This window comes from Erpetoichthys calabaricus, chromosome 9 (assembly GCF_900747795.2).
Source record: "Erpetoichthys calabaricus chromosome 9, fErpCal1.3, whole genome shotgun sequence".
NCBI classification, from domain to species: Eukaryota; Metazoa; Chordata; class Cladistia; order Polypteriformes; family Polypteridae; genus Erpetoichthys; species Erpetoichthys calabaricus.
Window position 1 is genome coordinate 106333083 of NC_041402.2, and position 23103 is coordinate 106356185.

General features: G+C 38.8%; 1 protein-coding gene across 1 annotated transcript in view; it reads left to right on the forward strand.

The window, feature by feature from the left end:
- The window catches only part of glg1a (golgi glycoprotein 1a), a 314175-nt gene that overhangs the window by 234546 nt on the left and 56526 nt on the right, over window positions 1-23103 (forward strand). Inside the window, exons 17-18 of the mRNA XM_051931535.1 lie at window positions 3584-3672; window positions 8933-9050. Of these exons, the coding sequence (XP_051787495.1) occupies window positions 3584-3672; window positions 8933-9050 (207 nt within the window). The remainder of the gene's footprint in view (window positions 1-3583; window positions 3673-8932; window positions 9051-23103) is intronic.

Here is a 23103-nt window from a genome sequence, read left to right on the forward strand (position 1 = left end):
ATAAAATTGAAGTTATGGGAAAGAGTAGTGGAAGCCAGGTTAAGAAGTGAGGTGATTAGTGAACAGCAGTATGGTTTCATGCCAAGAAAGAGCACCACAGATGCTATATTTGCTCTGAGGATGTTGATGGAGAAAGCCAGAAGGAGTTGCATTGTGTCTTTGTGGACCTGGAGAAAGCATATGACAGGGTGCCTCGAGAGGAGCTGTGGTATTGTATGAGGAAGTTGGGAGTGGCAGAGAGGTACGTAAGAGTTGTACAGGATATGTACGTGGGAAGTGTAACAGTGGTGAGGTCTGCGGTAGGAGTGACGGATGCATTCAAGTTGGAGGTGGGATTACATCAGGGATCAGCTCTGAACCCTTTCTTATTTGCAGTGGTGATGGAAAGGTTGACAGACGAGATTAGACAGGAGTCCCCGTGGACTATGATGTTTGCTGATGACATTGTGATCTGTAGTGATAGTAGGGAGCAGGTTGAGGAGACCCTGGCGGGGTGGAGATATGCTCTAGAGAGGAGAGGAATGGTCAGTATGAACAAGACAGAATACATGTGTGTAAATGAGAAGGAGGTCAGTGGAATAGTGAGGATGCAGGGAGTAGAGTTGGCGAAGGTGGATGAGTTTAAATACTTGGGATCAACAGTACAGAGTAATGGGGATTGTGGAAGAGAGGTGAAAAAGAGAGTGCAGGCATGATGGAATAGGTGAAGAGTATCAGGAGTAATTTGTGACAGATGGGTATCAGCAAGAGTGAAAGGGAAGGTCTACAGGACGGTAGTGAGACCAGCTATGTTATTTGGGTTGGAGACAGTGGCACTGACCAGAAAGCAGGAGACAGAGCTGGAGGTAGCAGAGTTAAAGATGCTAAAAATTTGCACTGGGTGTGACGAGGATGGATAGGCATAGAAATGAGTACAATAGAGGGTCAGCTGAAGTTGGACGGTTGGGAGACAGTCAGAGAGGCGAGATTGTGTTGGTTTGGACATGTGCAGAGGAGAGATGCTGGGTATATCGGGAGAAGGATGCTAAGGATAGAGCTGCCAGGGAAGAGGAAAAGAGGAAGGCCTAAGAGGAGGTTTATGGATGTGGTGAGAGAGGACATGCAGGTGATGGGTGTAACAGAACAAGATGCAGAGTACAGAAAGATATGGAAGAATGTGATCCGCTGTGGCAACCCCTAGCAGGAGCAGCCGAAAGAAAAAGACACAATTTTATTTAAATTATCGTCTCACTTTCGACATTGTAACTTCAAAAAATCTAAGTTGAACCATCGTAAGTAGGGGACTACTTGTTCTGACTGATAATAGAGATAACAGAAAATTGATTATATACACATTCATTGTGCATTTCTTATTACTATGGTATGTTTTTACTACCATTACTTAAAATAGTTTATTGTTTTAATAATTATTACATACCTACTGTAGGGCTGTGTGAAGCCTGTGTCCAAAGCATGTTTGCAGCTAAGGTGGTGCAGCAAATTTCTCGTGTTGCCGCCTCCGGCGACAACTTTAGCTCAACAGCATTTGCAGTAAATAGTTGTTTGGTCCACATCCGACCTTTTAAAACCAAAGTATCTCCAGACAACAGACATGGCTCCTTTTTTCGGCAAAATTTCTTCTGTGTCATCATGTTCAACTTTATCGTCTGCTACAGCTTCAGTTTTGGAATGTTCTCTGTCCATTTTCACTGCTCAATACCTCCACCAATGCATGTACTCTGTTTCATGCATGTTTAGTGGTGTAGCAGTGAAAAAGGTCCCCCCTTAAGCAGTTTCCTGCTGCACCAGGTTCTGAACATTGTTTAGGCTATTTAAACCAGTGTTGCGGTATAGTAAAAATCCATACCATAACAAAAATAAAAAATGGTTTTTGTGTATGAACTGGTATACCTCCCAGCACTAGCTGAAACATATATTCAGGTTTTAGAAGCAACATATGCTCCCATCTAGACATCTTTTTCAGGGAAGGCCTTGCATAAACCGCATACTGCATCCTTTACAACAGCATGGCTTCATAGTAAACAATCCTGCCAGCAGTCCAGACCTTTCACCAATTGAAAATGTTTAGCACATCATGAAATGAAAATAACGATGATGACCCAGGACTGTTGAGCAGCTAGAATCCTATATCAGACAAAAATGGGACAACATTCCTTTCCCAAAAGTCCAGGAGTTGGTCTCCCCAGTTAGTAGATGTTTACATACTGTTCAAAGAAGAGGGGATTCTATGTAGTGGTAAACATGGCCTTGCCCCAACTTTTGTAAGCTGTGTTACTGCCATTAATTCCAAAATTACCTTATTCTTAAAATGGTACATTTTCTCAGTTTAAACATTTGATATATTTTCTATGTTCTATTGTGAATAAAATGTTTTTATCTACATTTCACACAGTGTCCCATCTTTTTTGGAATTAGGTTGTACTGAAAGAGGAAATCTGACATTACGACGTGTTTGGCTTGAAACAAACTGGTTGAGAAAACAGTCATTTGCACCCTTTATATATTCCTCGTTTTTATTTTCAATAGGAGTTTCCCGATCAATATATACGGAAAGTTCAAATCATCCATGATCTCTAGGCCAGCTTTATTGTACAAATGTCTTATTTGATCAAATAATATACTGTGGTCCAAAGTTTGGCAGCTTATACTAAGCTCTAAATCGTTGGCTTTCTTCTACCAGTTTAACCCACAATGATTATGTGCTCCCTTCTTCTATACTATTTTTAACATATAGTGCAACACTTCCTCCTTTTCCTTCCTTGGCTGTCTTTTCTGAACAACAACAATTTTATTTCTTATATCTCAAAATCACACAAGGAATTTCTCAATGGGCTTTAACAGGCCCCATTTTATGACCAGTCCCCAGCTTTGACTCCCTAAGAAGATAAGAACAAACTCGCACAAAAAAAAAACATTGTAGGGGAAAAAATAAATAAATAAATAGCAGAAATCTTGGGTAGAGCGATTCAGAGTCAGACCCCTTTACAGATAGGTTGGGTGCGTATTGGGTGTCAAAGTGGGGTAAATACAATACACAAAACAGAACACAAGTAATCCTCTTCACAGAGGGAAATGGCCATTCTTATCATTGCCACCTCGGAAATACTATATAGTATTACAAACTATTTTGTTCTTGCACAGCGCTCCTAACCAAGTACAGGTGCAGAACACTGCAACAACTTTCAAGACAAAATGCTAGAATTATGTTTCCCAGAATACCAAAATTGTATTTCTGGTAAGCAGTATAAATAGCTTATTATGTTTTACTAAACAAATCAAATTGGTAAAATTACGACATTGTTATCTGTTTGGCTCCACAAATTGAGCATTGTAGCAAGCTTTCTATTTAACTATTGCAATTTCCTTTTTGGTAGCAACTAGACTATAATTGATAAACTGGCTGGAAGGAGAGTTGGCAAATAGGATCTCCAAACCTGAATTCAGTACTATATATTACCCTAAATGCTTAGAGCAACCTCTTTTATCCCCAGGATGTATGCTGCTGTCCTGCAGTTTTTAAAAAAGCATCTATGTTTTCCATCTGTCTTTATTATATTGATTAAAACTTCTTCTTGTAAAACAGGTTCAGATGAAGGACTTTCGTTTTTCTTACAAGTTTAAAATGGCCTGCAAAGAAGATGTCCTCAAGCTCTGTCCTAACATTAAAAAGAAGTAAGTGTGGTTGTTGGAAGTTTGGCTAATTTATTTGAAAATTAATTAACTTTTTAGGTCTTTAACACTAGAATTACCAAAGCTTACGAAAACACTCCTTAAATCAGCTCGCACTTCCCCATTCAGCGTCTTTTGTCTTGTAAATGTGTCGATAAGCCCAAGCAGCAAGCAGCCTGCTATACCATTCCCCAAACCCCACTTATGCCCCCCACCACCACCCCTCCCCAGCTGAAATCTTGTTTATCAGGGTGTCAGGTACCTAGAGCTGTATAGGCTAAAAATATATCTTTATTTGGAACACATGCATTTCATGTGTGTTCCGTGTCTACAAAGATCTATGTAAATGTAGGATGACAGGAAATGCAAGAAATGTTGAACACATACCTTAGTACCTTTTAGTACTAACAACAAAATTTTGACAAGTGTATGATTTGTGAAGACTGAAGTCCAAATATCAAATAAACACTTTCACAAAAAGTACAAGTGCAAAACAGAGCAAGTGCACTTTTGTCCAAGACTATAACCGAAGAAAGAGAAATCTGGTTAGTGTGGCTTGTTGTTGTGACTACTTACTATTATACAATAAAAATATTCATTTGATTTGAGTCTGTAACAGCCGGTGTAAATGTATGGTACTTGTAAAGGTTAGCATTTTTTTATTCAGATTTATTCCGTCCACTCACATATAAGACACAGAACACATGGGAAATGCATGTGTTCCAAATAAAGATACATTTTTAGCCTATACAGCTCTAGGTACCTGACTCCCTGATAAACAAGGCTTCAGTTGGGAGAGGTTTTTGCTGTTTCTGCGGCGCTGGGGGGGATGGTATAGCAGGCTGCTTGGGCTTATCGACACATTTACTAGACAAAAGACGCTGATGGAGAGGTGCGAGCTGATTTAAGGTGGGCAGGATTTACGAGTTTTTTCGTAAGCGTTGATAATTCTAATGTTAAAGTATCTGAACAGCGTAATATACACTTTGATTTTTGTATGCTTGACATTCTATCCCTTTGTACAAGCCAGAGTGTCCATAATGTGTGATATAATTACTATTTAGTAAGTAAAGCAGCATAGCTGATGAGGGAAACATGTTCTTGTATGCTACATACCTACTACCCCTAACCCCTGCTATTTCCCATATATTCACGGACAGATTTGGAGGTAGATGTAAGAAGACTGAAATCCAAATCAGTCTGGTAGCACATTTTCAGGAAGTAGCATAAAATTTTATGTGTGCAGAAAACTTTCATGAGCACAGTTCTATTACCCAAGCAGGTTTTCCCAGTATTTGTTTTAACAAGACTATAGTAGAACATAGTGGAAAACTTCAGGCTATTCTTTTAATTCCTGTAAATTTTACCAGATATGATTATGATTAATTAGAGGTGTATAGCTACCAGATTATGGTTCACAAAACTGTAAGAAAATCCACATAAATAATATACACATGACTTGATTTCTTGCCAACATTAGCCATTTTTAAAGCTTAGCAATTTGAAGAGACTCTAAAGTAAGGGAGCTGCTCTACCTCCAAGTCAAGAATTTAACTGTTAATCTAAGTTATCTGTGGACAGGATTGTGTAAGAAATTCCTTCATTTGTGAATATTTTTTCAACCTCTAAAGAGAGCAGTTTGTTTAAACAGCAGTCAAAAAGATGGTATGGCACTAGAGCGCACTGGAAATGAAAATGTGTACAACAGTTGTGGTCACACCAAGAAGTGAACAAGTTGCACAATCAAAGTAGAGTTCAGACTTAGCCACACTAAACTATACTTTCAGAATATTTCACCACCGTTCTCTACACACCTTTGATGAATGATCCGGACAGCAATTAAATAAGTCACCGGTATTTACAACAAATAACACAATAATTGCACACAAAAGTCTAGTGAAACCAACAGTTATGCAAGTAACTGAAAGATTAATGATTACCATTTAGTCATTGAACATAAGAAAAACAAAATAGAAGACTAAGTCTAAGAATTCTTTTCTTAACCACATAGTCATTAACTACACTCAACCAAATCACCAGCCACTTTATTAGGTACACCTTGTTGATACCATGTTGGACCCACTTTTGCTTTCAGAACTGCCGTAATTCTTCGTGGCGTAGATTCAACAAGGTGCTGGAAACATTCCTCAGGATTTTGGTCCATATTGACATGATAGCATCACAAAGTTGTATCACATCCATGATACAAATCTCCTATTCTACCACATCCAAAAGATGCTCTTTTGTATTGAGATCTGGTGACTGTGGAGGCTATTTAAGTACAGTGAACTCATTGCCATGTTCAAGAAATCAGTTTGAGATCATTCTAGCTGTGTGGCATGGCAAGTTATCCTGCTGGAAGTAGCCATAAGAAGATTGGGTGCACTGTGGTCATAAAGTGATGGACATGGTCAGCAACAATACTCAGGTAGGCTGTGATAGTTAAATAATGCTCAGTTGGTACTAAGGGGCCCAAAGTGTACCAAGAAAATACACCCCACACCATTACACCAGTATAACCAGCCCGAAGCATTGATACAGGGCAAGATGGAACCATGCTTTAGTGTTGTTAACACCAAATTCTGACCCTACCATCCAAATGTTGCAGCAGAATTCAAGAATCATCAGACTAGGCAACATACAATCTAATTTTGGTAAGCCCTTGCAAATTGTAGCCTCATTTGCCTTCTCTTAACTGAGAGGAACGGCACCCAGTGTTGTCTTCTGCTGCTGTAGCCCATCTACTTCAAAGTTCAATGTGCTGTTCTGCATACCTCAGATGTAACGAGTGGTTAATTGAGTTACTGTTGCCTTTCTATCCGCATATACCAGTCTGGCCATTCTCCCCTGACCTCTAGCATCAATAAGGCATTTTCACCCAGAGAGCTGCTGCTAACTGGATATTTTCGCTTTTTCAGATCATTCTTTGTAAAACCTAGAGATGGTTGTGCATGAAAATCCCAGTAGATCAGCATTTTCTGAAATACTCGAACCATTCCATCTGGCACCAACAATCCATGTCACGTTCAAAGTCACTTAAATCGCCTTTCTTTCCCATTCTGATGCTCGGTTTAAAATTCATCAGGTCATCTTGACAATGTCTACATGCCTAAATGCATTGAGTTGCTGCCATGTGATTGGCTGATTAAATATGTACATTAACAAGCAGTTGAACAGGTGTACCTAATTAATTGGCTGGTGAGTGTATATTGGCCATTAGCGTTTAACTATTTACTGAAAATGCACTCATTAGCTATCTTTCTTTAAGCTACCTATTCCCTTCTTGCACCAGCCTTTTAAGCCTCCATTTACAATTGTCATTGTTCAGTTTACTGCCTATGTATTAAGGTAAAATGTAGCACATCAATCACATTCTCCCTTGTTTCTGTGATTCTGTGCAGCCTTTGCTTGCTGTTACTAAGCTTTCAATTCTGGCTTTTTGAAGGAAACCTGAAAATACATTTTCTGCCAGGACCTTGGTGGACCTAAGAAGCTTTTTTTCTGTGTTCATCAAGTTGTACTGCTATTTCAGAGGACAAAAATAATTTAACAAGTTTTTGGGAAAGTACATAAAATATTTTTTTCATAGAATTGTTTTTTATCTTTCAGTATGTTTTGGAATATGCTGAATATGATACAAAAATTTTGGGATGTTGATTTTACAGTTGGTAATTTTGAACACCTTCCATCACAATAATAAAGTTAAATTTGAGTAGGTCTTTAAACTGTTATATAATTATGATCCCTAGATATGTGAACTGCTACAAGATGCTAAGAAAACCGATCAGATTTAAGCTGATGTGCAAGGCTATTCGCATGAATTAATCTTGTAGCCCAAACATTTGTAGAACATCTTCAATATATTCAAGACCCATCCAATACAACAGGGATCTTTAGTCTTACGACTAAGTGTCTTGTTTAAAAAAAAAAAAAAAAAAAGTAGTTTGCGATCGAATGCTGAGAGAAAATTTTCTTTGCTTTTGTGTTTAATAGTAAGTTTGTTATTTCTGTTTATTGGTGTTTTGCAGTATTATTTAAAATAAGCCAATTAACCTTTTTAAAACCTATAACTATTAACCTTTAACTATTTGGTTAACCTTTGTGGTTCTCCATCCATTTATTTTTTGAACATTTTACTTGTTTGTTATTAATTCTTATGTTTCAAATGTACCTGACATATTTAAGGTCTGTTTTCCCAGCCACATTTCAGTTAATGTGGGTCTCGGGGGAAAAATAGACATTCATTGCAATATTAGTGAATTTTGATGTATTATAAGAGAAACTGTGCACAGGTACTAAATACAAGATTAGGTATCCTGTCTTAAATGGAGGTGATATTGACAATCAATATAGTACTGTACCTCTTTCAGGCTTAAAAGACATACACAGGCTTTTTTCTTTCTTCCCCATTCATACATCCTGGCATGAAAGGCAGGCGATAAGACACACACAAAGATTCTGTGTAGAGTTGGTAAAGCCTAACACTAGTGGAAAAGTGCCCCAGCTTTTGCTTATGGCATGTTTAAATTCAGTAAAAAAAAAAAAAAATAATAATTTTCCAGAAATATGTTTAAAGGCAACAAGCTATTTGGCCATGTGCCATTTAGCAGACAATATTGCAGAATTCTGTACCCTGCTAACTGGCTCACCATTTTTACTCCCAGAGCAATTAAATGGATGACATGTTTTAAGCTACTTGGTCTATGACTAATAATGTTTTTTGTTCCAGCTTAGTCACCTATATTGTCTGTTTACTTTAGTTCAGTCTGCTGCATATATTATTTTCATGTTGGCTTTTTATTTTTAGTTTAATATTATTGCATATTTTTGTCATTTATTGCTATTGACTTTGTTTTGAATCATTCTTTGCTTTGCCCTTCCACTTAAACCTGTTTAAGCCTTCCAGGAGCATACATTCCCTAATTAAAAAGCTGTAAGGATCTATAGAGCATATAATGCTCTCCATGATATTATGGTCACAATCCTATATAGAAGTGTTAATAGCATAGTACAGTTCAAAATACTCATTAAAATTAGTTTTAGTTCAGTTTTTGTTTTCTGAATTTTGTAAACTTTTGATCTTTATGCCAGTTAGTTTTAATTAATTAAGCTTTCTCAACCTGTGTAACATTATTATATGCAGGTACTTTCATCCTTTTACTTTATAAATGACCTGAATTAATAATCTATGGAAAGTAATTTCTACAATAAACAATTTCTGGCTTAAAAGGTATGTAGTTTTCATGCATTTCTTTCTCAACAGGGTAGATGTGGTTATCTGCTTGAGTACAACTGTAAGAAATGATACCCTGCAGGATATAAAAGATCAACGTGTTTCTCTGAAGTGTCGGAAACAGCTAAGAGTAGAGGAACTGGAAATGGTGAGAAAGTAAAGGCTCTAGGCACTTTTCCTTTTTTCTTTGGATTTTTTTTAGTCTTAGTTTAAACTATCTTTTGATGGGTCCATAAAAATATTTTGTTACACTAAAATTTCTTTATAATGAATATGGGAAAATTACATATGTCTGTATTGTGACTGTGATTCGCTGTCTTACAGGGCAGTGGCACAAGGTCTGCTTCGTATGATAAACGGTAAATCAAGGGCAGAGTAATTGGTTGTTCTTTTACGGAGTCAGGTTTACTATGTAACAAGCTTGTTGCACAGTGTTTAGAACATTTAACACTGGGCTTTGACCTGCTCTTCCTCGCACTCTCCTGATCACTCTTCTCCAGACCGGTGATTTCAAGCAACTGTTCTTCTAACCTGAAGGTGGGAGCTAAAGCAGGACGATTGCCCGTGTCATGGTATGGAGTAAAATCGCTGTCCAAAGTAACTCTTAATGATTTAAGTCAAATTTACATTTTCATGTCAGTTATGCTTGTGCTTCTGAAAATTACACTTACAATTCTGAAAATTATGTTTGCTTCTGAAAATTACGAGTACAATTCTCTGGTGTGACCAAGCTTTCAAAAATACATCATTGGATGCACGAGGCATTCTCTATCAAAGAAGAAACGGTTGATTTTTATTACTAGGCATGTGCCACAAAGGTGGAACGATGGAGTTATTTTTGATAGTGATCCGACTCCATATATACACGCTAAAGCTTTGGTTGTCAGTTCAATTGCCGCCTCTGTGTTGTGTGTTTGTGGAGGTCTTGGGGGACTAGAGCTTTCCTGTGGGCAATCAGCCCTGGCTCTGACATCATGGGGGTGCACTATTGTACCCTCTATTTATTTCACCTGCAAGTTTTCGGGAGATCTGGCGTAAAGACCACAGAGATATGTGGAGAACGTGACTGTTTCACGTGAGCCTGAAGTTATTCTCTCCCAGCCAGTTTCTTTTCACAACTTGTGCAAAGCAGTTACTTATTCATGGTTAAGAGCCAGTAAAAATATTCTGTATCATAAAAAGATATTAATGTGTGTAACTACGAGTAAAACTGGCCCTTTATTTGGAAAAAAAAGAAATCAGTTCTTTATACCTGATTGGATACAAAGGAGTTGCATTAAATTGGACCAACTTAATTTTCAAAGTTTTCCGACAAGATAGGTGCCTTTGTTAAATGGCAGTTCAGTTTTGCCCAGCTCAATGGCAAACTTGACACACTGTCATATCTAATGAGTAAGATGTACTCTAATGTTTAATGGGCACAATAAAGTGTTAGGTGATGTTGGGCAACCCTCATTTTCACGGCTTTGTGACAGCTTTGTGACAAGACAGATGCCTTTGTTGTATATGTGTTGGGCACATGGGTCAAATTGACAGGCAAAGTTGGCACATTTTCATATAGTGAATGGAATTAGATGTTTAATGGGCACTGCAGAGGGTTAGATGGCATCAGGCTACGCTAGTTTTGAGAAAAGAAAGATGCCTTTGTTAAATTGTAGTTGAACTTTGGGTACATGGGTCAAGTCATATTCCCACATATCTAATGAACAGATTTCAATGTGATGTTTGACTGGCATTATACAGGATTGTATGCCATTGACTCACTTTAACTTTCAGAGAAAAGTGAATACCTTTGTTAAAGTGAAGTTGAGGTTTGCTGTCCCAGTGTGATTACATGGGTTAGAATGACTGGCAAATTTGGCAATGAAGGAAATTAACTGTGATTATTAATGTCCACTGTAAAAGGTTAAATGGCGTTGGACCACCCTTTTGTCACAGTTTTGAGAAAATGCAGATGCCTTTGTTAAGTTGCAGTTGAATTTTGCACAGACCTATGTGAGTACCTGGCTCAAATTGACTGGCAAATTTGTCACTGATGTTTAACAGGTGCTGTGGAGGGTTGTGCAACATTTTACCACCCTTTTTTATGTTGCAGTTGAGATTTGCCTGGCTCAAAGTATGTTCATGGGTCAAATTGGCTGACAGACTTGCCATATCCAATGAATAGGTTTCCATGTGATGCTCAATTGCTATTGTAAAGGGTTAAATGGCATCGGATCACTCTAATTTTAACTTTGTGACAGGATGGATGCCTTTTTCAAAATTTCAGTTCAGTTTTTCTTCTCCCAACATGGGGTCATACTGACTGGAAAAGTTGGCAAACTGTAATCTGATGAATGAGATTTATGTGATATTGGCACAGACAAAAGAAAAGAAAAGAGCTTTATGCTTCCTGGGGTAGGCTCCAGCTTCCCTGTGACTCTGCCTCTGCACAAGATAAAGTGGGTTTAGAAATTGGATGGCTGCATGGATAAATACACAAATAAATAAAAGTATTGTCAAATGTGACACTAAATAAATAACAACATGAAATGGGCCAGGACATATGCTTCTTATTCCTTTATGTCTGTCAGTCATTTTCAAACCTGCTTAGTTCTGAACAGGATCGGTAGGTCTGCCGGAGCCTATCCCAGCCAGCATAGCACGCCAGTCTATCGCAGGGTGAACACACCCACACACACAAAATTTACTACAGCCAAAGCATCTAACCTGTATGTCTTTGGACTATGGGAGGAAACCCCCACAGACACAGGGAAAACTTGCAAATTCCCATATTTAATGTTATGTATTGTCATATTTCACAGTTCTTTGGTTTATTTTGCTTATTTGTTTTTGTCCAAAATATTCCTCCATTATAGGGGTGTAACATTCTCCGCACTCGGTCATTAATCTAGCTCATTGCTTCCATAGCAAAATCGTGAGCGTTGTAGCTGCATTTACCCAAAATTACTAAAGTTCTGCAGCTTCAGTATGCTTCCTGGGATTCTGGCAAAAAGCTTGGTGTGTTGAAATGATTCCACGGACAAAATATCTTCATTTTAAAAACTTTAGCAAAAATCCAAAGTACAACAGTTCGCACAAAAATAGAGAAAAGATTGGTATTGCAAGAAAAGTTCTGTTTAAGGCTTATATCTTGTTTGTTTCTTTAAGTTCTCTCATACAGTTGAACCATTTCTAAGCGGTCAGAAAACTGTATGCATATACTATTTGCAAACTGCAAAATGGGTCTTTCAGTCCATGCTAGCCATGAGACTAATTCCAAACACACACTGAACACACTGTACTTCAGAAATAGCAAGACAGTTCTATCTCATATTAATTTACAGAGGGTAAAAGACTATACCACATTCTAATAGCTCTTCTTCTATAGGAGTTAAGAAAACACTATATGAATTTAACTTTAACGCCCCACCATTATTTTGTTAATTTCATGCTCTCACTCTTTTATTGTTAATTGCATGTTATCATTGTTTGTTTAATTTCACTTTGTTATTTTTTTTGCATTTTGCCCTTTGGGGCCACTGTAAAGGGGCTAAGTATGAAGTACAATCACCGTCAAAAATAACTCCAGCATTCTAAATTTGTAGCACATGCGTAGTATCAAATATCGATTGTTTCTTCCTCGATAGCGAATGTCTTGTGCGTCCAGTGATGTATTTTTGACAGTTTGTTCACGCCTGAGAATTGTACTCATAATTTTCAGAAGCAACCGTAACTTTTAGGAGCGAGCGTGATTTTAAGAAGCGCAAACGTAATTTTCAGAAGCAAGTACACTTTCAGAAGTGCAAGTGTAGTTGACATGTGTGAAATGTAAATTTCACTTAAATTATTAAGAGTTATTTTTGACAGTGATCTTACTCCATAGTGTCATGGTTCCTATCTTATGTTTTTGTTGTTTTACTCAAAAAAAATTATTGACTGCACAGAAAACTTTCAGAAACACTGTGAAACTTGAATCCGCACACAAAACAACTGCCCGTGCAAATGCTCAGTGGAGCACTGACTCAGAATTTGTCTACTCCTGTATGATGTTGCACCTGCACTGTCGCAGAGACTGGAAATTTCATTTCAGACTATCTTTCTTTTGGTCTGATAAGAAAGAGACGGCCTGTTGCAAGGTTCCCGAGACTTAGTGAAAGTGTAAGCAAGGCATTAAGTATGTGTAAGCAAGGCATTGAGTATTTTTTGCATTGCGTTATTTTCCTAGTTTTCCACGGTCCAGCAGCTGTGGGGCATTTGTTGGTGAAGAAAGATTCACTGATCTTGACTTTACTGACGATGCTGTGATCATCGTGGAGTCAATGGAGGCTCTGATAGGGGCTCTCGAAAGAGTGAACAAGGAGTCTGATTTTCTGGGCTTGCGAGTGTCCTGGATAAAAAACAAGATCCAGGCCTTTAATGACCTCTTGGGCACAGCTATCAGAAGTGTCTGTCTGTGGAGAGTGTGTCGACCTTGTTGAGATGTTTACTTACTTTGGCAGTGACATTCATGTCTCTGGTGACTCTTCCTTTGAAGGATGGTCATTAGGTCACTGGAAAAGTGTATGTTGCGCTCCCAATATCTATGCAAAAGGACGAGGGTCCAAGTTTTTAGAGTCCTGGTGCTTCCTGTCTTGCTATATAGTTAAGAGACGTGGACTCTATCCACTGACCTGAGACGAAGACTGGTCTCCTTCAGTATAATGTCTTCAAAGAATTCTTGGGTACCACTGATTTGATTCTGTGTTGAATGAGCAGTAGCATTATCTGCATTGTTAGGGAGCATCAGTTACGGCACTCTGGCCATGTGGCACAATTGACAAAAGGTCAATACATATAATATATATTTTTGTTTTTTTTTTCATCTTCATTCAGAATACAACAGTGATACTCATGTCAATATAACCAATTTAACACTCCTGCATCCAACAAATTACCTTATATACATCTGCTCTGCAAAGAACAGTAGTAATTCAGTTGTGTGTTGGCAGTCAACAAATAAAGCCTATGGAATGGCACACACTTACAAATTGTAAAATTGCATAAACATTCGGTTGCCGGTAAAATCATGACTGGTGATCATGCAGGAAAAGTTAATTATGTTAGGTAATAATAAATGATTCAAGCACTCTAAGAAAAAAAAAATGTATCATTGCAGGACTGGACTACATATTGGAGATGTCAGTGAGATTATAACTGACTGTGCATCTGTCACGGTGTCATACATGTGGCGGATATGTAGAGCAACTATTCTCTAAGGGAAGCAGTCTTTCGAGGGTAGCATGGAGCAAGCTGTAGTTATTTGAGAATCTTATTTTCATTATCAGTGTTTTACAATAATGTCCCTATTGCCAGCTACTACCAAGGTTGCAAAAAATCCACATGCATGAATTTTTATTTTTTTTCTTACATCTGTAAATTTTTATTTTTCAAATTAAATTTATTAATGCTACCACTTGTGGTAAAAGGTGCTATATTGCGCCCGACCCGACACAGACTCACACTGAGGCACGTGTAAAAGCACAAGAATCTTTTAGTTTTCTTCACCTGTGGGGCACGTCTTCCCCGTGAACCCCGCAGGCAATACACAGTCCCAAGCACTTAAGCAAAACACACAATCCGCCACCTTGGCACCACTACACCTCCCAGGCAACCTCGTCCTCTTCCTCCCGATTCTGGCTCCTGAGTGGTGGATGCTGGCCCTTTTTATAGCCCACCCGGAAGTGCTCCAGGTGCTTGATCACCTGTTGCTAATTGCACTTCCGGGCAGGGCTGTAGAGGTGTCTAAAATGGCTCCGGGATCCATGTAGCACCCCCTGGTGGCCACTCCAGATCCCCACAGGGTTGTTGAGCCCTACAGGAAACAGAGGCACCATCGTCACCCAGGGAGACTGCCACCAAGCATCCCGGAGGAGGTACTGAGTAATTATGATAAGTTGCTCTGTATTTTGGAAGCACCATAACCAAGTGTGCTTTGTCAGGAAGAAAGTTTTATAAACATGCTGGATATGAGCTCTGAAAAAATACTGGATTTCATCTCGTCAGCATTTTGCAAAAGTTAGTTTGACAATCTATAGTATGTTGGGTGGCTGGGTTCAAGCATAGTAATACATCTGCCCCACGCAGCAGTTCAGCAGCCATGTTTCCTGTTTCTATCTTGTGCTAAGTGCTTTTTTCATTTTTCTGTTTTTTCTGGCAACACTCCTAATTACTTTCCAAGAGGGAAAGCCACTCTGCAGTGACTGAAACCTTGTGACAGCAGGTTGTCCAGAAGAAGGCCAAAGGGTTAACCATTTCTGCCATTGCAAGAGAAGTTGGTTGTTCCAAATCTGTGGTTTCTAGAATATTGCAGCTTTATAATGACACTTAATTCTTTCAAGTCCCCAATGCTGGTCATCAAGATGATAGGATAATTCTGAGACTCTATAAGTGGGGAATTGGTTCAACACTGCAGCTGGAATTGCTCGCAAGTTCAGCACTGATCAGGGTAAGGGTTTGGTCTTGGCATACGGCGTCTCACCATTTAACACTAGAATTACCAAAGCCTAAAAAGAAGCTCGTAATCCTGGCACACCTTAAATCACTTCACACCTCTCCATCCACGTTTTTTGTGTTGTAAATGTGTCGAAGCAGAAAGCAGCCTGCTATCCCATCCCCCCCCCCAAACCAACACAGAAAGGGAAGAAAGTTCTCTCAGCTCAAGTCTGTTTACCTGCATGTGAGTTGCCTAGAGTTGTATAGGGTAAATAATATATCGTTATTTGGAATACATGCATTTCATTTGTGTTCCGTGTCTACAACAATCTATGTAAATATTGTTGCATGTGGGGCTTCATAGCCGCTGACTGGTCAGAGTGCCTATGCTGACCCTGTCCACTGTTGAAAGCACCTACAATGGGCACATAACTGTCAGAACTGAACCGTGAACTTATGAGTCAGGTTTTCTTTTTGATTATGTGAACAGCCAGGTGTGCATGGGATCGACCTGGCAGCAGGATGCACCAGGATGGGAAGAAGGCAACCCACTGGAGGCAATCGTCTGGGCAGTGTTCTGCTGGGAAACCTTGGGTACTGACATTTATGTAGATATTACTTTGACATGTACCATTTACCTAAAAATTGTTGTAAACCACGTACACTCATTTAAGGCATGGCAGGGGCCTCTTTCTGCAGGATCATGCACCCTGCCACACTTCAAAAGTTCTTCCAGAATGGTATGATGAACATGACAAAGAGTTCAAGATGTTGATGTGGCCTCTAAATTCCACAGATCTCAATCCAGACAAACATCTATGTGAAATGCTGGAAAAACAATTCTGATCCACCTCTAAACTTTTTAAAGGATCTACTGCTAATGTCATGGTGCCCAATAACACTGGACCCTTTCAGAGGTCTTATAGAGTTCAGGTCTCGTCAGATCAGAGCTGTTTTAATGGCACAAGGGGGTCTACACAATATTAGGCAGGTGGTTTTAATGTTGTGCCTCGTCAGTCTATAGATAGACAGAACTTTTATTTGTCCCCATGAGGATGTATGTACACACACACACGCAATGGTCTGAACACAGACCAGAGTGACTTAAAAGGAAGAAAGTTTTAAAAAGAACGAAAACGTCTGACTTGGCAGTCATAAGCATTATACAGGCATATTGCTGTTGGTATATAGGAGTACCAGTAGCATTTCCAGACACATGCTTGCTGAATATAATTCAATGGCAGAAAGTAGTCAGTGTGTCAGAGAGAGAATGTACAGCATTGTTTATTATGGCACTAAGTTTTGTTTTAATTCTCTTCTTTGGTGCTACCTCCAGGGGATCCAGAGTGTGTCTTATAACTGAGTTTGCCCTTTTAATTAGCATGTTAATTTTGTCGGCCTCTCTTGAACTGATGTTCCTAACCCAATACACCACATCAGAAAATATTGCACTGCCCATAACAGTTGTAGATGATGTGAAGGATATCATTTCCCACATTAAAGGAAAACAGTCCCCTAAGGAAAAAGAGCCTGCTGTGCCCTTTCTTATATAGTTCTTCTGTGCTCCAAGATCATTCCAACTTGTCTTATATGTGGGTCCTCAAGTACTTACAGGAGTGCATTATCTCTACGTCCACTCCCTGAATAGTGACTGGGTGCAGAAACACTTTGGTGCAGTGAAAGTTTTTAACCAGTTCCTTGATTTTGCTGATGTTAAGGTGCATACTATTCTCTTTGCACCAAGAAAGTTCTTCACCTAACTCCTATACTCTGTCTCACCCCCCTTATCAATACATTCCATAAGTGCAGAATCATTGGAGGATTTCTGCAAGTAAAATGACCAGGGTCCTCATGTATAACGCCTTGCGTAGAACTCACACTACAACATGGCGTAAGCACAAAAGCGGGATTGTGCGTACGCACAGAAAAATCCAGATGCAGTAATCTGTGCGCACGCAAAATTTCACGTTCTTCCACTACATAAATCCCGATCAGCGTGAAAAGTAACGCACGTGCATGAGCCTTCTGTCCCGCCCCAACTCCTCCCAGAATTACGCCTCTTTGAATATGCAAATCAATATAAATAGCCTTCTGTGAAAAGACAATGGGAAAGCACAGGGGAAAATATAAGAATTTCAGCGATTACCAAGTGGAGGCAAAGGAAAAACGTACTATTTGTTGGTTTAAACCAGTGGTTTCCAAACTTTATTTTATCACGGCTCCCTTAAAAATATTTGATCATATGGCGACTCTCTTCCATTTTATAAAATACTACAAACACAAAAATTTTTAGTACTAAAAAATTTATTAAGATAAACTCTTATACACAAGAAAAAACGAATAACAATATTTTATTATTGTCGCTTAATGAGATGGATGAGCTTGCCTATTAGCGCAAAGTTTATCAAATCTCGGTGTCATTGATGAGATAGCTACACGAAGCTCCTTTTCTACAACCAAACGAGCACGATATTTCGATTTTATTGCAGCTAATGCAGAAAATCCTGTTTCGCATAAATAAGATGTTGCGAACGGCAGCAATACTTTTAAAGCTTTATTTGACAAAATATTATATTCACTCTTAATATCTAGCCAAAATTGAATCAGAGATACATTCTGAAATTTTTGTTTTAAAGAAGTATCACAAGATAGTTCAATCAAGTTTTCTTTCTCAATACTTGTTAATTCAAATTCGTCATCTTCTTCGTCGATAAATGGTTTCTGTATCCACGCATATTTTGTAAAATCAAGATCATCAAAATAATTCGAAAAATGAATTAGCAAACCATCCAAGTGTTCAACAAATAGATTTTTGTTTGCTTCTATATTAACTTGGGCGCATAAATTTAAAAGTGGAAACATGTCGAACCTATTTTTTTCAAAATTTGTCTTCCATATCTCCATTTTTTTAATGAATGCTTTCACTTTATCTTTTTGAATCAATAAATGCATTTGTGGCCCTTGCATCGATTTATTCAAAACACTCAATTTTCCAAAAATTTCCACCAAATAGGTAAGTTTAATAATAAAATTATCATCCCTAAACATATTTGCATCCTCATTATGATTTTCTTCAAGAAAAATTGCAATTTCTTCTTTGAGTTCAAGTACCCTCTGAATCACTTTTGCACGAGATAGCCAGCGCACTTCACAATAATACAAAAGTGAGGTGTAAGCAGCTTCCATATCTTCACACAGCTTTGCAAATAACCTAACTTTTAATGGACTGTTTTTTATGTAGTTTACAACTTTCGTTACTTTTGTAAAAACGTAGTTAAGTTCCTCACTCATATTTTTTGATACAAGAGCTGCTCTGTGGAGCATGCAGTGCGTCCAGAGAACATCGGGTGTTTTCCTTTTAATTAGTGCTTGAAGGCCAGTTTTGTGTCCTGACATTGACTGTGCACCGTCTGTACAAAGCCCAATGCAATTATTCCACAATATGCCGTTCTCATCAAAAAAATTGTCGATTATATTAAAAAATTTCACTGGATGTGGCTTTGCCAGGAATGGGTTTGCAAAATAATATATCTTCAATTATATTATTCTCTTCAACATATCGAACATATGCAATTAAATGTGCGTCTTTAGCTACATCGGTTGCTTCATCTACTTGTAAGGCGAATTTTGAAGTGCGCATCTGAGAAACTAATTGATCGCAAAGATCGTCAGATATATCATCGATTCTTCTGCCAACAGTGTTATCAGCAAGCGGTATTTGTCGCAACTGTTTTGCATATGATTCGCCAAACATTGTTTTGACCATATCGATAGCTGCTGGCAAAACTAATGTTTCTCCTATTGTGTGTGGTTTTTTACACTTCGCGATTCTGTAAGATACTAAGTACGATGCTAGTAACGCATTTGATGGAATATGAACTATTTTTTTGAACGTTTGCTTTTGTTTAGTGAACTCATCCAATTTTCTTTGAAAAAATTCTTGGGACTTGCCAACGTATTGAGAATGCATAGTTTCAATGTGGCATTTTAATTTTCCGGGTCTCATACTATCAGCAGCCAAAACTTTCGAACAAAACAAACACATTGGTTTTTCCACATTATCAGTAATAACACTTGTAAATCCGAACGATAAATAAGACGAATCGTATTTTCTTGTCTTGGGAGTTCTTCCTTCCTGATTCCTACTACTTGTGCCAACATCAGATTCTTCATTATTAGAGGATTTTCTCTTATAACCAGTCAAGAACTTATCCATTTCTCTAAAAATATTAGGATAATTAATTTATTGTTCTTAAAAAAATTAAACTTAATTAAATTACTTACTATTGTGATCAGTGAGTAATTAGGTACGCCAAAATAAAATAAGAAACACAATCTAACACTGCTGAGCTAAACTGAAGTCTATATTGTCTCGATTTTTGGAGAGTTACTGGTCGGCCAAGTTACGTGTCATACCGCTGGTGGTTTATCCTTGCAATGAGTGGATATCGTAGGTAAGAAAGTGAGAAGTCCGACAACGCGTCTGAATATTTACGCAGTAATACGCAGCCTCCAAATCTTTTCGCGTATGCGCATAGACAATACAAGCCCTACGGCCTACGGTGCTGATATATTTCTGAACCGTACTGTTTGCTACGGGGTAAGGGTAGCATCAGCAGCATAGTAGTTAATATGTACCTATATGTTACGTATCGTATTAGCTGCACGTGCACTTTTTTTTGTCAATCCTGGCTAATATTCGCGCCTCCCCTTAGACTAGTCCACGCCTCCCTAGGGAGGCGCGCCTCCCAGTTTGGAAAATGCTGGTTTAAACAGTGGTATAATCAACAAAAGAAAGTTGATCGAGTGACAGAGTGTCGGAGAAACTCGAAAGATCCAAGTTCACAAAGTCGCACAGTGCCCGAAATAAAAAAGAAATCACATATCAAAGTTGCCGTGAAAAGGCGAGTCGTAGTCCACCGTCTCAGTGTCATATGAAAGCTTATTAGGGTACAGACAAAACAAATAGGCACATAGTGGGGAAAAAAGCACGAAATGTCAACTTTAATCTCGAAATTTCCACTTTAATCACGTAGTTTATTTTGCCATTAAAGTACAACATCATAAACTTCATCTTAAAATCGTTTATTTTACTAGTTTCTCAAGTAGCATGTTAAATGCTTTGTTCTGTATTTGATCTTCTATGTGCTCTATGTGTGTGAATCACTACGTGCTTCCGTTCTTTCTCTTTCTTCGACAGGACACAGAATCCATTACATTCGTGATATTACAGCTCTCTGAATAATTAAAATACTGAGATGTATACGTGATATCATTTTCATGATGATAGGAATGAAAGCATGTTATTAAACAAGGGAACACGGTGGCGCAGTGATTGTTCATATCTCACGCAAGAGTCTTGCTGCGCCATGTGCGACCTTCGATTAAATAATTTATTACAGAAGTACTGTCTCTTTCAAACGTACTAACCTCCAATTCCTGTCCTAACTTTTCTTTCTCCAAATGCCCAATCGCCACACAATCAGCTCTGTAAGAGACGTTAAGCCATCTGTAAGCTTAGAACGCCGATTCTTCAGAACTTTTAAGGAACATTGAAATATCTTCATAGTACATGTTTGATTATTCTATCCATCTATCATTCCAGTGTCGCGTCAGCGCAAGAATACAACGCAATGCAGGAACAATCCCTGAACTAGCTAGCGCTGCGGCACCGTGTCCTCACATGTTTAATTATTAACATTACAGATTATTTAAATGAAGTTTGTAGTATATTGTAGTCTGGACCTTTGGAGATTCCATAGTGATAAGGAATTATGGGTATTGGGGAGCTTAGAGGAAGTGATATAAAAATATAGACTGTGTAACGTGTAATCTAAAAAAGGACCTGTTAAAGTTTATTACCTTGAACCTGTCTCCGTCTTCTTCCTTTTTATTGGTACAATATTATTGTCCATAGATATAACACTGGCAACGAGGATGCGACGGATTTAAAAGTGCACCGCTATGGCTACGCAACGTGTAAAGTAAGTTTTTTTTTCCGCTGGAGAGGAAAGAGAAAAGCTGCAAGTTTTTTTTTTTCTATTTCTGTGGTAACGTTCCTTAGCCATTCACTGAAGATAAGCACAAGGGATAAAATGGCAATGATAACGGGACATTTCGGGCCATTCGATGATTCAGTTGAGCAATGGGGCAATTATACAGAGCGATTTGAGTTTTTTGTGAAAGCCAACGCCATTGACGATGACTTGAAAGTGCCGACATTTCTTAGCGTTATCGGGGCAAAGACATTTAGTCTACTGAGAAGTTTGGTACGGCCAGGAAAACCCGGTGACAAGTCATTTGATGATATTGCAAAGATTCTGGACTCACATTTTTCGCCTAAGCCGTTATTAATAGCTGAAAGATTTAGATTTCACAAACGGAACCAGGAAGAAGGCGAGTCAATATGTAGCGGTGCTCAAGAAACTTACAGAATATTGTGAATTTGGTGCTAATTTGGATGACGCCTTACGGGACAGGCTAGTGTGCGGATTGAGAAGTGAGGGCCTTCAGAAGCGGTTACTCACTGAGGCCAACCTCACATTGCAGAAAGCGATTGAGATAGCCGTGTCAATGGAGCTGGCTGCTAAAGAAGCACAGCAGTTAGGGGCAGCTGCTAGAGTACACAGAGTGCAAGCAGACTCAAACAAACAATCAGGGGGCACCAAACAGTGTTACAGATGTGGAAAGATGGATCACCATCCAGCGAATTGCTGGGCAAAAGAACTCATATGCCGTAGCTGTAAAAAAAAAAAAAAAAAGGGCACGTGGAGCGTGCATGTAGAGCAAAGAGAAAGGAAGGCACAGACAAGGGGGAAACAGGGAAAGATAAAAAGGCATCCTGGTCTTATAAAAAGAAAAATTTGCACGTGGTACAGAAAGAAAATAAAACTGACAGTGAGACTGATTCTGAGGCTGAGCTACTAATTAAAACACTGAATAAAAAAAGAGGCTCAGCAGCATATACTATTACTGCCATGCTGGATGGGCACCCTGTGAAGATGGAGGTGGATACTGGAGCAGCGGTCTCCCTAATATCAGAGAAACTGTTTAAGAAAAAATTAAATCACCTTCCACTGAAGCACCCTAAGATCATAATAAAGACATACACTGGGGAGAGTGTGCCTATGTTGGGTAAGACAAAGGTTCAGGTTGAACTAAATGGGCAAAGAACCAAATTGCCCGTATATATTGTAAAAGGTGATTATCCAGCTCTGATGGGCAGATCGTGGCTAGAAAAAGTACAGTTGGATTGGACCAAAGTGAATGCTGTGTCTGTTCAACAGTCTGAGTTGAATTTGGTCCTGAGAAAGCACCAAGCTGTATTCCAAGAGGAACTGGGGAGTATAACAGGGATTAAAGTGACACTCCGGGTGCAACAAAATTGTCAGCCAAGATTTTTAAAGGCAAGGAGTGTTCCTTACGCTTTAAGACCTAAGGTGGAGGCGGACATTGACCGGCTTGTCAAACTAGGAGTCCTAGACCCTGTTTCTCATTCTGAGTGGGCCACACCTGTGGTTCCGGTGGTCAAGTCTGATGGATCTGTACGATTATGTGGGGACTTTAAGGTAACAGTTAACCCTGTACTCATAGCTGAGCAATACCCCCTTCCTGTGATTGAAGATATTATTGCTGGATTAGCTGGGGGAAACAAATTTAGTAAAATAGACCTCAGCCAAGCATACTTGCAAATGCATGTAGATGAGGACTCACAAAAGTACCTCACCATAACAACACATAAAGGGCTG